Source organism: Schistocerca serialis, chromosome 4, assembly GCF_023864345.2.
Source record: "Schistocerca serialis cubense isolate TAMUIC-IGC-003099 chromosome 4, iqSchSeri2.2, whole genome shotgun sequence".
Lineage (NCBI taxonomy): Eukaryota > Metazoa > Arthropoda > Insecta > Orthoptera > Acrididae > Schistocerca > Schistocerca serialis.
In genome coordinates this window covers 902,535,632-902,551,793 of record NC_064641.1, presented here as the reverse complement: position 1 = coordinate 902,551,793, position 16,162 = coordinate 902,535,632, and the positions used below count along the sequence as shown (strand labels likewise).

Here is a 16,162-nt window from a genome sequence, read left to right as displayed (position 1 = left end):
CCTTGAAGTGGACGCGTCACAGCGCTGTACAAAGTGTTTCCGTATTCACATAAAATCCCTGTGGAAGGTGACCTCCGTGTCAGTACCAGGCAGTTGACCCGCCAGTACAGGCTAAGCCAGACGACCGTGTGGAACAGTCTGCGTGGCAACTGATCTTGTCGTTATCACTTACAGCGTGTTCGTGGCTTCCTAGCGACAGACCTTCCACGTTGTGACCAGTTTTGTGACTAGTTTCTTTACCAGGCAACCAAAATACCGGGATCTGTGTCATCCATCCTATCCACAGATGAGGCCACCATTACGTGAAGTGGTGTCTTCAACTTTCATAACGGTCATCTGTGGGATAGTGTGCAGAATCCCCTTGGTACAGTGACAGCGACTCATCAGCATCGGTGCAGCCGCAATATGTGGGCGGGGATAATTGGTGACCGATTTTGGGACCGGCATTCCCTCCACGTCACCGAACAAAGTGGAGCTATCGGCGTTTCTTGCGGGTAACTTTCCTCCCCTCCTGGAGAAGTGCCATTGATTATTCGAAGGGTTAAGTGACTGCTACCTCATCGTGCTCCAGCAAACTTAGCCGTTAATGTCCGGGACGCATCTCAATCTTTTCTCCCTTGATCGATGGATCGGGCGAGCGGGTCCAGTTGCTTGGCTGCTCGTTCCCCGGAAGTCAACCAGTGCGATTTCTGGTTTTGAGGCGACCTCAAAACTATGCAGAGAACAGACCAGACGTGCAGACACTAGATCAGCTTGTTCATGCTGCCTATGGCACTGTTCGGGTGCAGCCTCACGAAAATGGACGTGCGAGACAAAACATGCTACAGCACCAACACGCTTGCGCTGAGCACGTGGAAACCATTTTCAATACAAACTGTAACCGTGGCTGAATGGTACAGCCTCAATTAGATTGAATAAATGGTCTCTAGCACGGAAACCGTGCTTTTCCAGACATAAGTTCATTAGACATTTCTTGTTCCGTGTCCTTTCATCTATCAATCCCTAGAATTTATACACAGTGCAACAAATCACCCCGTACATTTGATATACCTTGTGTTTTTGCTTTAAGAGATGGGCTACCAAAATTGATTTTATAATGTAAAAAATATATGAAACTGAGTATTGTAAATCTGTGTTAAGTAAATATTTGAATGCGCGCTGAGGAGATTGTATTAGCATATTCCAATTCCAATTGTTTCCCAGCAAAGACGGACTTTAGTGCGACAACCAAACAGGGCGGACGTTTTCAACCCACCGGGACGGCACGTTGTGATCGGCAGGACACACTAACCGGTTTATCGACTTGTTACAGAGACCTGGGCTGATGAGCAAGCGCGCATGATGAGTTAACGAGCGAGAGGGTGGTCATAATTAACGTAACGGGACTACGACTGCAGCAAATGCTCTACAGAGTTAATACGTCTGGACTGTTCCACATGCACGGCAAGGCTTGGTCAGAGTTTAATTTTGATTAAATGATCCAATGTAGTCACGTTAATTGAATCTCTTTATCTGATCTTATGACTTCCTACAAACCCATTTAATTTTGGTACTCAATGTTAAAAGTCTCTAATCGAGCCGTTGTTCGGAGTCCGCGTTACACTGCAGGTGCTCTATAGCTGAGGGGTAATTCAGCTGAAAGGTCGCATGAAGGCAACAGCACACTTCATGGTTCAAATGGCTCTAAGCACTTGTTAACATCTGAGGTCGTCAGTCCCCTAGGCTTAGAACTAATCAAACCTAACTAACCTAACGACACCACACACATCCATGCCCGAGGCGGGATTCGAACCTGCTTCCGTAGCAGCCGCGTGGCACGCTTCATCCATTAGCATCGTGGCTAATAAGGAACCTTGGTATTTAAACGAGCCTTAAGGTTGATGAGAGCTGTATCTTCATACCGACTGTTTCACAGAATTAACTGAAAGTATATTTCTTTTCAGAATGTTAGTTTTAGCAGTACTGTCTTTTTTACATCACTATGACTGTTTGAAACTTGCTTAAACCTATCCGTAACCGAGTTGCTCTATGTCGAATTTTAATACGCCAACTACACTGCACTATCGTAGTTGGCCTACCGTTATTTGTCCTTAACGTTGATTTAAACTATTAAATTAATCCTGATTATTTGTGTATGAATTTGAGTATGTTATTACGATTGAATAAGTTAACGTAACTGTTTCAAATTTTCTTTAACCGTTTGAAGTGCCCAATCGGTACATAGTTAATCGACTAGTTATTGCTCATTCTTCCTATACAGCGTGTTGCGCAACTTCTATTATGGGTTTCTGGGGGTTGTAGATGAAGTTAAGATGAGGAACCCATGATCACAAATGTAACGTTTTGATGCCAATGGTATTCAATTATAGCGTTATAGTGGATACACAGCAAGCGGCCGTAGGATGAATGTCGAACGGTACGTGATTCCACTACTCAACATCCCCCCACCCCCGTTCCACTCGCGAATACAACAGCCAGCCTCAAATGCCTGCGCTCTAAGTTTTGGCGCGGTAGCGGGTCCCGAACTGAAGGCCGCCACCCCCCCCCCCGCCCTCCCCCCCCTCCCAGGGAACCGCTCGGCACTACCAATGATCACTCTAGCCCACCTGCAAATACAACGACGCCCCCATTCTCGCAGAATCGCCCGGCAGCAAGCCTCGAATGCTCGTACCCTTAATTTTCTCGATATTGCCTTCTGCATGGAACACCGCCCTCTCCCCAGGGACTCACCCTGAGTTTCCAAAGCATCTCCGTAACATACCCCCTGTTCGAACCTGCCGGCAACATATCTAGCAGCTCTCCCCTAAATTGCTTCGATGTCTTCGATCTCCTCTGAATTGACCCAATGTCCTTCAATCCGACGTGTCACAGATCCCAAACACTCGCGTAGCACTCAAGAATAGGTTACACCAGCGTCCCACGTGCGACCTCCTTTACAAGTGATCTTCCCTAACATTCTCTCAATAAACCGAAGTCGACTCTATGCCTTCCTTACCACAGTTTTCACATGCTCATTCCACCCTATATCGCCTTGCAACGTGACGCCCAGACATTTAAACGACTTGACTATGTCATCCTAGACACTACTAGTACTGTATCCGGATATTACAGTTTTTTTCTTCCTACTCATCCGCATTAAATTACATTTTTCCACATCTAGGGATAGCCGCCATTCATACACCAATTGGAAATTTTGTCTAAGTCGTGTCTTCCTAGGGTCACCCAACTTTGACACCTAACTCTGCACCACGGCATCACCAGCAAATAACGGCAGATTGCTGCCCATCCTACCCGCCAAATCGTTTCTGTATACAGGAAGTACCAGCGGTCCTATTACACTTCCCTCTGGCACTCTTGACAATACCCTACCCTCAGATCAACATTAGAGGACAATATACTGGGTTGTATCACTTAAGCTGTCTTCACATTTCTGTGAACTTATTCCATATGCTCGTGTCTTCGTTAACAGATTGCAATGGGGCAGTGTCATATTGTTTCCGGAAATCTAGAAATATGTAATCTGCCTCTTTCCCTTCATCCATAGTTCTCAGCATATCATGTGAGGAAAGGGAAAGCTGAGTTTCGTACGAGCGATTTCTAAAACCATGCTGCTTCGTGGACATAAGGTTCTTAGCCTCAACAAAGTTTATTATGTTCGAACTGAGAATATGTTCAAGGATTCTGCAGCAAACAGTGATACTGATCTGAAATTTTGCGGGTCCGTTCTTTCACCTTTCATACATACTGGACTAACCTGTGCTTTTTTCCAGTCGCTTGGGACTTTGTTCAGAGCGAGAGATTCACGATAAATGCACTCTAGGTTTAGGGGCCAATGCCGTAGGACACTCTTCGTAAAATAGAAATGGGATTCCATCCGGACCTGGTGATTTATTTGTTTTCAAATCTTTAAGCACCTTTCCTACGTCAGGTAGTCAGGTGAAAGTGGTGTATGACGTCATAATTTTAGCAGATACTGGCGACGAAGCCCTCTGTTTCCAGTATGAGTACATGTCTTGAAGTTGGACATTTGAAAAAGGCCCGCCTCTTAAACTTACTTTATATCCAAACGTTATATTTCCGAACTTGATTTACTTATCAAAATTTTATGTACCATTTCCCCTTTATCGTCCCTAGAAGCCTGTAACTGGGCCTGGGAAACACTGTTTATGATGTCCATTTGATAGCAGGATTTTCCAAAGTGTGTGTGTTTTGCAATGAGATTACTTCGTGTTCCCCAGCTGTGCTGAAGAGGTGAACCTCAGTAGCAACGCAGGCGCTAGAGGCATTGCTGCCGTGCACCCACAAAACCTTATCATGATCGATATAAATGAGTTCGAATATATTTGTATAGGATTCCAGTTCTACTCCACAGAGAGTGTAACATAATTTAAAGCGTTTTCTTTGCTGCAAATTTACAAACAGATATGTTTGCCACGAGAACGGCTCAGTACACACAACTGAACTTAAATCTGCTAATGATTACATCACATTGTTCCGGTCTCATGAGTCCTGTGTGCCTGGCAGTGAGGTGTGGCGTTGATGGCGAAATTGATATGGGACCTTTCCCAGTATATGTGGGAGTTATGTCTCAATTATGTTTGTGGAGGGTAGGTGGCAGTAATTTTTATGTGTAGGCCTATAGTGTTGTGTCATTTTCGTTGTTGTGTGTTTACGAGAGAAGAGATAATTGTAATAAAATAGTCCCGATCACATCATGTCTTGCGTATCAAGCGTAACTTCCGATTCAGGATGTTTTATGACGCATGTTGCCATGCCCTTTTTTAAGCCGGCCGGTGTGGCCGAGCGGTTCTAGGTGCTTCAGTCTGGAACCGCGCGACCGCTACGGTCGCAGTTTCGAATCCTGCCTAGGGCATAGATGTGAGTGATGTCCTTAGGTTAGTTAGGTTTAAGTAGTTCCAAGTTCTAGGGGCCTGATGACCTCATATGTTAAGTCCCATAGTGCTCAGAGCCATTTGAACCATTTCAACCCTTTTTTAATTCTCAAAAATTTGGTAAATATTTGATATAAAAACTGTTTTCATTATTCTGATGAATGTAAACGTCCGAGAGGTATGTAATCATGAAAGAATTTCAAAATCTCTGACCACTGTGTTGTTGTCTTTGTATTGAGTAATCTATGGACTATCAGTGGATAAAGTAAGGTAGTTGCTGTTGATTAGTTTGCGGAGAGAAGTTGCTTATGGCCGCACATGGTCAAAGTTTGGTGAGTGTTGCCCATTATGTCTAAATAAGAGTTTTCCAAACTATCTTTGTATAACTGTGAACCACAAAGAGAAAATGTTACTAAAATCTGTGAAATTATTTCAAGAATATACCAACAAAGAAAAAACTGAAATGTGTTAATTGTTTTGACTACAACTGATACAACAAGATCCTGCGAACTCCTGCAAATCCAAATATTCTGTCACTATGCTACATGTAAGCGAGAAAGAAGAACCCCCTAGACTTAAACCAAGATAAAAAGCGAAGAAGAATTTTACCATCTAAGTACTAGTTATTTTGATCAATCAACACTTCTGAACTCCCCATCCAGTCTTTTTTTTTTCAGTGCGCTGTTACATAGGACGAAGTACATATCCTGAAAATCAGCAGAGACAGTAATTTGAATTAGAAGCGACGGAATCGATCGCTTTGATCGACCCTGACTACACATTGAGGAGATTTAGATTATCTAAGCATAAGAACATTTTGCACTGTATTATTCCCCTTCACAAACGTTTCTGTCACTCTTTTCATGAGGAGGTTCTTTCTGTAGTAGGAAAAAAGTGACTTTGGGTAGAATATCTCTTAACAAACAGATATCATTAATTCACAAAATTTATTATTTGCAACAACAACCCACACTGAATAATCAAGACACCGTTCAACACGTAATACGATAATATTCCTGTAGTGATAATAATTACTGTATTGTAGACGAGTACCAAAACAGAAACTACTTACGGATCTTACGAGTGCACTCCCTTATTATACCAACTAGACTGCGTAACAGAAATATCTAAACTTGGGTGACTGATGATAGCAATGAATTCGCATGGGCAACAGCACATTAATTACTACACTTCCCACGTTGTTCACACTGACAAAGTAAAGATCGTTCAGAAGTATCTAGAAATGAATCAGTAAAGAGATGCAACTTCTGTCAGAATCAACGTGATACACATTAATCAATAAAGACTGCACAAAATCACTAAAATGAGAGACACCTCTCGAGGGCACTAGTTCACCTCCACCGTGTGCGAAGCCATGTGCTTGTCCACAAGCTTCTGTCGCAAACTAACGATTTACCGAAATGAAATAGAAACACTGCAGAACGTCCTAGAAATCGAATCAAATCAATTTCTCTTGGTATAATAAGATTTGTCCACACTAACAAAAGTGTAAACATTTTAATCAACAGGGTGAGTCACTAACTGTTGCCACAAAGAATAGCTCCAGAGGTATGATAGGAGCTGAAAAGTTAGTGGGACAAAAGTTGCATGGGACTACGTGGGCCTGGGTTTTGTGTTGGTAGGTGGGGTTGCATCGGAGATACGAAGGTCAACTTTTTTTTTAAATGGGATGCTTTAGTTTGGTACTCATTTTCTGATAGCGGCTATTGAGACGAATCCAATGATGTGCAACACTAAGGTCTTTGAAGGTCAACGAATGTCACAAAGGTGGCATGAACGTCCATTTACAGAAGGTGTTCGAAGTGATGACCAGTGGTATTCTTTATCACACCGACACTTATCGAAGCACATGCCCTAAGAATTTCCTCTCGCATATCTTCAGGTGTAGTTGGAACGTCATTATAAACAATGTCTTTTACGAATCCCCACAAGAAGAAATCCAGAGGCGTCAAGTGTGGGGAACGAGCCGTCCACAACACATCTCCGCGTCCAATCCAACGACTTGGGAATTGTCTCTGCAACTCACTTCTATCCATCAGCTATAAATGTGCCGGACACCCATCGTGTTGATACCACATTTTGTACCTTGTTCATAAAGGTATTTCTTCCAATAACAAACCAAATGTTCCTTGCAGGAATGTGGTGTACTTATTACCATTAATATTTCCTTCGATGAAACAGGGGCCTATAACTCTGTGCACCAGAATCCCACACCATACATTCACTAACCAAGGTTTTTGGTGTGCAACTTGCCGCAGACAACACGGATTTTCAGTTGTCGAATAATGCATGTTAACCAAATTAACATTTCCATGGTTCGCGAATGTAGCCTCGTCAGTAAACAATATCAAAATAATAAATGTGTCATCCCTCTGAATTTGAAGTTGATCCCATCGGCAGAACTCAATGCGTCGCATAAAATCCGCACCAGTAAATTCTTTGTGAAGACTGTAATGGAAAGGATGATATTTTTGACGATGCAGAACACGAACAACACTACTCTGGCTCATGCCAGATTCCCTTGCGATTTGACGCGAACTAACACATCTCGAACCACAGTGACGAGTGTACCATTTTCCGTTTACTCGTTAGTATCTTTCCTTTGCCGAATATGTTTCCCATTCGTTAAAGATCTCAATTTATCGTACACGTATTTAAATGTACGACGTGTAGGTTGAGTACGTTGAGGACATCTTTCAGTGCATAAGTCTCTAGCTCTTACTGAACTTCGTTGGCATTCTCCATAAATGAGAAGCATATCGACTTGTTCTTCGAAGGAAAACATCATTCACTTTCGCTTCATTACACGATACTAATCTTACCGTTCCTATTAGTGCTGTATTGCGAAACCGTCGAATGGTGTTTACATGTCAATAGCACTTAATATGGATACGCCGTATTCGGCGAATATTTATTATTTGCACTATATACGAGAGAGAATTGTCAGAGCATGTGCTTCGGTAAGTGCCCAAGTGACAAGGAATAACACTCAATCCAATATAAGATGATTGCAACACTGCATTGATACCAATCGTCACTTCGAACACCTTCCGTAAATGGACGTTCCTACCAACTTTGTAACCTTTGCTGACCTTCATAGTCCTTATTGTTACACATCATTGGATTCGTCTCGATAGCCGCTATCAGAGAATGAGTACCTAACTATGGCATCCCACTTAAAAATCCAAAGTTGACCTTCATATCTCCGACGCGACCCCGCCTAGCAACAAAGAGGAACGTCATATTATGGCCCCAGTTGTCCCATGCAAAATTTATTCCACAAACTTTTCAGCTACTATTATAATTTCGGAGTTATTCTATGTGGCAATAGTTTGTGACTCACACTGTATATGACGAACTAACAACAGGTCTTACACGCTGTAAGATGGTAAATCAGGCGATAGACGACAGAGAGCACCTTTCTTGCAAGTGTGAGCGCAGGTTGGCTCGAAAAGCCCGTTGCTAAAAATCGGGAGCCGGCCTGATCGGTCAAGAAAAAACGTTCTAGCTACCAGCATCATAAAGAGGGAAGCACTCTCATTCGTGGATAAAGAAAACTAGGAGTCTGTTGCGGAAAAATGTAACAGGATCGATACTATGGCAAACTCTACACAATAAAATCTTTGCTCCTGTCATTAGTTGACTCAGACACACAAGCTCACAGAAATTAAGCAACCAGAGAGTATCTGTGAAACTGGAAAGGATGGGAGAAGGAAGTTAGTCGATACATGAAATAAATATGCACTCGCACGCTGCGCATTCCCTTCACGAGACGTAAGGACACAGAGAGATCGTATGTACTGTTTATGTACGAACATCATTTAATATGAATCTACCAGTAATGGAAGTCGATTTCCACAGTCGTCATTTTCAGTTAACGCAGAACTGCCAGGTACTGAATCTAACAGTTCCGCAGAGCACAGACAGTCCACGATTGGCTTTTTCGACCAACCCTCACCTTTGCTAACCTATGGACTTCCACACCATGAAAATATTGCAGCTTCTTACGAGCTTTACAGCGTCATGTACTCCAGTAAACCTTGCGTCCTCACTCTCCTGATCTACGCGTACCGTCTACCGTTTGATATAAACCCTTCTCTCCTCAGATTCTTCAACCACCTATAGATCTATAGTTATGTCTGCAACTGCACTCCGCAAATCATCTTATGGTGCATGACATACCCTGTGTACCACTGTCATTCGACCCCCTTCCTTGTTCCAGTCGTGAATGGTCCATGTGAAGACGGATGTTGGTAAGCCTCTGTGTGAGCTGGAATCTCTCTCATTATTCCTCGTTTTCTTTTAATTTTTTCACTGCCCCTGGTGATAAATATCGATAAAAGAAATATTGCTCTGCACTAACTGGCGACCGCTCTAACGAATGGGCACGTAAACTCCCGATTTAAATATCATTTTGTTCGTAAGAACGCTTACCGTCGGCAATAGGCGTTGCTTGAAAGAGTTAATGAGCAGTATAACTTGAGAGATCTAAATATCTCGAAAATGATGCTTTGAACGAAAAACGTTTTCTAGACGACAGTTAATATTAGTAAAGGGGACATTTGGGGTGTGCCACTGCTGGCCACTTCCTACCACCCCGTCCAATGTGAGCGCGGTCAACTTTGTATATCAGGATTCTATCCCAGGAAATACGTATGAGTTACTTTACTGGTAAATCGCACTGTAATCGTCAAATATAAAGTGTGCATGTTCCTGCGTTGAAGAACCTACGCATCTGATTCTAAATTCTATTTCCGATGTAAGTGTGAACCTATGTGTTCTGAGGACTGGTACTGATGCTCAAACGTTACGTCACTGTTTCAAACGTGTCTGTGCAGTACAAATAATATTAATATGGCCAGACATGGTCATTTCTGGGAAATGAGCTACTTGTATGGTAACGTAATTTCCTGTTCCCTACGGGACTGATTGTGGTGAGTCCCTAAATCATCGGAATAATTGATTTGGGTGGTCGTCCTCGAATCCCGCCATCACGGTGATTGATTTCGGTATGTGTTTCCATCCAACCGCCGTAACTGTTGCGCTGGTCGCTATGCGGCTACTGGCAGAGTGCAAAACACAACCACTGTAATAGTGGAAAACGTCCATAAAGTGTTAGTGTGCCGCGCGGGGTGACCGTACGGTCTAGGGGGTCTTGTCACGGTTCGCGCGGCCCCCTCCCGTCAGAGGTTCGAGTCCTCCCTCGGGCATGTGTGTGTGTGTGTGTGTGTGTGTGTTGTCCTTAGCGTTAGTTTAAGTTAGATTAAGTAGTGTACAAGTCTAGGGACCGATGACCTTAGCAGTTTGGTCCCACAGGAACTTACCACGAATTTCCTAATTTTTCATGTGTTAGTGACTGGCGCACCTGCCATGGATACTCAGCTACGTCAAACAACACGGTGGTGAGAAGCTACGGTACTCACCCATCCGAAGCACTCCAATGGGGAGAGACAAAGGGACTCGCCGATATCGAACGTCCCGATGGGAACAAAAAACTTATTACGCCCACGTTCTTGCTCCTGCATCACGCTAAACGTAGTTGGTAAGCAGGCACTGTAATGTCTAACGATGAAAAGCAAATTTCGAACATAAATATCAACCATTAGAAGACGAAAATTCTTAATTGCGAAAACATATACATTTGATATCTGCCGATTACAGCGCCACCTACCACGAGTGGAAAAGACTGGCTTGAGTAAACTGTAGGTGCTGCTTTGTTTATAATCCGAATATGCAATAAAATGGGGGTTCCCATTTGAAAATACGAAGTTGACCCCTCCCACGCAGGAGGTGGTCAGTTACACGACATACAAATGTTCTCTTTAATAACACAAACTTTTCACTTAGAACGTATTTGTTTCGTACAAAGTTATGACGTTTTCGAGATATTTAGTTTCCTCAAGTTAAAGCAGACAACATTTATATTCATGTGATGTTATGTGTCCTTTGTGCTTTTGTTGCGATTGTAATGACTTTCTCCACTGTGCTGTGCGCATTTTTACGTGTTTCCTGACAAACAGACATGTGGTGTTATAACTTTTTTCATCTAAAGGCTGATACCAATCTGCCACAACATCTCGTCCACGCTTGGCGTTGTTAAGTATTTTTTATTATATTGACAATACTGTTAAGTCAGCTTACCTTCCATTCAGAAGTTGTTACACGCAGCGACTGTTATATTGGCTTGTATATAATAGATTTCAGCTATCATTCGTCCTTTTTAAATTTTATTGGCAGATCTAGATTTCAGCTATATACTAGCCATTGTCAATGCACTATCATTTTTGATCAATGTATGTAATGCCTGGTGGTCGGGCTACATCCACAGTTTATTGCATACTACTCATGCATTGATCAAAAATGATAGTGCATTGACAATGGCTAGTTTCTAGCTGAAATCTAGATCTGCCCATAAAATTTAAAAAGGACGACTGAGCTGAAATCTATTATTTACAAGTCAAATGCTGTTAAGTGTTCAGTAATAGCGTGGTCGACTACTCACCTTTCACGAGCTTCCAGTCGCCGATGCGGATCGCACCGTTTCCGACCTTCTCGTCTATGTTAAGCAGCACCTCTGTGCGTGGAGATTCAGCGTTAGTGACGAGAGCGTCCCACAAGTTGACGCCGTCCAGGTCTTCCGGAAGTGACGACACATTTCCTCCTGCAACAATGTGTACCTCAGGTGACTTGTAATGAGAAGTGTTTACTTAAGCAAAATTGTTGTTTAGGCTTGTGTTTACTTAAGCAAAATTGTTGTTTAGGCTTGTATTGTATTGTATTGTATGTTAACCGGGGACCTAGAACCGACAGAGGGGCTCCGACCCCGCCGCAGCCGCAGTGGTCCGCAACCCCACGACGACTACTGCAGTCCACTTCACCCCTCCGCCGCCCCACGCCGAACCCAGGGTTATTGTGCGGTTCGGCCCCCGGTGGAGCCCCCATGGAACGTCACACCAGACGAGTGGTAGAGTAATGGTGGTGTACGCGTACGTGGAGAACTTGTTTGCGCAGCAATCGCCGACATAGTGTAACTGAGGCGGAATAAGGGGAACCAGCTCGCATTCGCCGAGGCAGATGGAAAACCGCTTAATCACCATCCACAGCCTGGCCGGTTCACCGGACCTCGACACAAATACGCTGGGCGGATTCGTGCCGGGGACCAGGCGCTCCTTCCCGCCCGGAAAGTCGTGTTTTAGACCGCACGGCCAACCGAGCGAGCCTGTTTAGGATTACTTTCTGTCATATTTCCCTCAGGCGATTCTTGCTCAGCATATAGCTTAAGGTTATCAGTTCCACCTACGCTGTTTACTTTATCTTGGACCTTCTATTCAATTCTTCTAAACGGCACTTCGCACTCACTTGGCTCGTCATGCAGTTCTGTTTCTTTGGGGAAAGGGAGGTGAGACTGTATTCTATCATATGAGTGGTAAGAGGAGTTCCACCACGATTTCCTCTGAGATACACCCCATCTTCCACAGACATGCCTTCAACATTTTCTTTTTTATTTCTTTTTCATTTCGTTCTTTTCCCGTCCACGTACTTTTTAAGAGATCAGTCAATCTGCGCGCCGCTTTGGTGTCCCGGATGCGCTGCACTGCTAGCGGCGAAACTCATTGTCGCCCGGCCTTCACGGCAGCTGGAGCGTTTATCTGATGAAGGTTACTTCCCCACCACTAGCACTGCTCGTTCTTCAGTATACAGACATCACGCACTAGTCGTATCCTCAGGTTTCCTCACGAACTTCACAACTGGGCAGCTTGGCCTATAATGAGCCAAAATGTTATGGTGTGACTAAGCCATAATATAAAAGACATTTCGCTTTGGCCAGAGGAATATTGACTTGATACTCATGAGGCACAGTTGGCATCGCCTTGCAGTTACTACTCCGAATCGCTTATTGCTGGTAGAATATTCTGTATATAATCCAAAATTGTGTTTATAGAAGCTCTTTGATAACTGACGGTCCCTCTGAGTACATCAAAACGGCGGATGGCTTATGGACCACTGCCCAACACGTTTGCAGCTGTAAAAAAGCGCACAGCACCGTCTGTCTGTACCAATGGCTGGAGAAATGCTCTTAGAAAATCTCATAATTTAGTGGGATTAACAACATTCAGTTGGACGAATGTTTGAAACGTCTTTATCGCCACATATAATTCCATTCATGGGCCCACATGGAGTACATTAGTACGCAATTAATCTTCCACCCAGGCCAAGCGCTCGGGGATGTTTTGGCCAACTGTTTATTTCTTTTTCTCACAGGAAACACGAGTAAACAATGCAATTTTTTTCAGTACGATAATTCTCACTAACCCCTTTTCCTTACTTAATCTAAATATCTGATCGTTTTTGGTTCAGCTTCAGTTGTCTGGATTCACGGTGTCATTAAAATGATTGATTGACTTCCTGTATGGAAGCACTCTTGAGTAAGGGGTAAAGGAAGGGGTAATGCAGAGGTTACAGGCCTGTTGCAGAGAGGGCGAACCGTCTGTCTAAAAGAAAGATGCAGCGAAGTGCCAACAGTGTCTACTCTACTGGTATCTCTTTCCCCAGTGGATGAATCTCACAAACATGGCAGGTCTTATGAAGAACAGTTCTGGAGGAATACACACACACATGAATTTCCATATGGGAAAGTTTTCAGGAGAATAGTGTTATATGCTGGAGAATAATAAAGACAGAAACGTAAAAGTATCTAGATTCGAAGTGGAACGTGCAGTGTAAGAACGATGAACAGCGGTGGGGGGGGGAGAAGGGGATAAAATGCAAAATCAGTGAGGATGTACGAAAGTAAAACTTTGGAACTAAGTCAGTTACGACTGAGAAGCGAAGAAGAATAAGGGGAACATAATGTTATGTTCAAAGGAGGAAACAAAAACGAAAATTAGTTTAATGTACAGTGTATCCCATGTAGATTGAACACCCCAAACAACTTTTCGTCCGGAAGCAAGTGAAAAATGTATGAAGAAAATGTTGTTTAGCTATGAGCGGACGTTGACCAGCATGTCCGAATTTCTCGTAACTTCGCTCGTTACGAAGATACGAATAGCTGTACGACTTTTTAAACGGCAGCCTATATTTCTTATCTCGAAATCTACTTCATCTTAATTCTCTTTTCTTTTTCTTCTTTTTCGGCAATCATTCTTCCCACGCGCTGTTAGTGAATGATACAGCTAGGGAAGGTGGAGCGTGGAAGGGGAATGGAAGTCGTTGGTACTGGATGTAACCTCGGCCACACGCTTATAAACGGCTTCTGGTTATATAAATGCAGATGTAGACATTTTCCATGCGTTTTATCTGGATTATAATATTATAGCGTAGTTAATCATAGGCAGTATAAAAGAATGAGAAAAATACTGTTCTGGAAAATAATGCTTCATTCACAGTATGACGAATTACGAAGTAATTCTCAAGATATGTGGGTAAAGAAAAATATTGGAAATGATGAATATCAGGAAAGCATATTCAGTGGGACGTAAAGTGTGAAGAAGTTGCCTGCATCGAAAAGTTTCGAAGTTAAGATTGCAGTGGAGAGAGGAAGAGGATAAAGAACACTCGAATTCTGGATGTCATTAACCCTCCGTTACTCGAACGAAAATTCGTGACATGGTCACTCGCGCCGATGACTGGTGTCATCCCCAAAGCAAGCGGTCTATTTGTTTACTTTGAACGGTCTTTATGACTGGATTTATGATTTTTAATTAATTCTAATTATAATAGATTTAATATTTGTACAAAGTATAATATATTCTAACGACTGAAACAGTTTGACCAATCGAAGAACAACAACGTCAGCTGAATTACTGGCATTACATGGTTACTCTTGTTGCTTACAGACGTACGGTTCTAAATTCAAAGTTCAAGCTGTTATTACATTAACCAAAGCAAACACTTTTAACCCATACTTTGCTGATTTGATAGGAATATATTGCCTGAGCGGGCAGTTTCCTCTAAATGCCAAAAGCTGTTCGTCAGCAGTAAGATATTCACTCGGTGAAAAATATTTTTGGCAATTGTTCGTGAATAGTTCAAGTACCCCTCTGTTAGCTTTGGTAGCAGCCAACTTGTCAATCTCTCTGCGAACACCTCTATCACGGATATTATAAAACCGCAGACATCTCAACAGAAACCTGAATCGGTTTTCACTTATGCATAATTAACATGATTCAAGTCCGTTTCCCTTTGATTAATCCCACAATTTTGATACACTCTTCCTAGAACATCTCAAAGATCCACATAGATAAAACAATGAAAGCTGTGAACTCTATCTCATCTGTTTGTTTAGCGTCTCTTTCCCTAGAGAATTTAGCAAGAACTTAATTGAGGTATATATTAGTGCATGTTGCGATAACGCTTATTATTTTTTCATCCAAGAACAAATTCAGAATTTCTATTTCTGTCTTTTTTATACGAGCTTGATTTTTTAGTCCGGGCAAATGCGTAATAAAACTACAAGATCTGCTTCCAACACTGGTAGGATATTTATTTTCCCTTCGTTTAGTTATTCAATCTTTCCCTAAAAAATGCATACCCTTGAGTTACTTCTTCCTGTGACCTATATTCATCATTCTCTGACACTTACTGTTCTGTTCCTGAATCATGATCGCTTTCATGAACAGAATCCTCACAGTCTGAGTCAGTGCTATCACTGTGAGCATCTTCATCACTCAGCTCATTGAACCATTCCGATCATACATTAGGATCTCTCCTAAACTCTGTCCGAGGTTTCCTGCCTTTGACATTTCTCCCACAATTTAAAAATAAAGAGAATACTAGGTAACACGGAAGGTAATGGCAATCAGTTTCAATACGTCTAAATTTACGCACACGAAAGATCGATTGAATCTAGGACAGCAATGAAGTAATACAGACTTTCCTTGTTTCAGATTATGGCAGCAGAGCTCACGCGGATGACAAGTGTCCTCCAGACTGTAATAATGTATCATAAACAATGCATCTTCCGTAACTGAGATTCAACAATGATTGGAGCTAACAGCCGGAAAGTTAACAGAAGGGCACTGAAAATGGCGCGAACTCAATCCAACACGGTCAGACAAAATTGAGCGGGAAAGTCATGTGGATGACGAGTGTCATCTGCGCGATCAATGGAGAATTAAAAGCGGAAGTAGCGTGCAGAAGATTAAGGAAGAAGCACATGATAGAGGAAAGTGGAGAGCGTCCAATGGGTACCTGTCGTAAAACAGATACACTGAACGAAAATAGCGGCAGGTGGCGGGTGGTATAATTGT

The 16,162-nt window shown here is 42.7% G+C and overlaps 1 protein-coding gene across 1 annotated transcript in view; it reads right to left on the bottom strand.

The window, feature by feature from the left end:
• The window catches only part of LOC126474838 (arylsulfatase B-like), a 176,448-nt gene that overhangs the window by 15,938 nt on the left and 144,348 nt on the right, over positions 1 to 16,162 (bottom strand). The window contains exon 8 of the mRNA XM_050102316.1: positions 11,416 to 11,574. Coding sequence (XP_049958273.1) covers positions 11,416 to 11,574 — 159 coding nt within the window. The remainder of the gene's footprint in view (positions 1 to 11,415; positions 11,575 to 16,162) is intronic.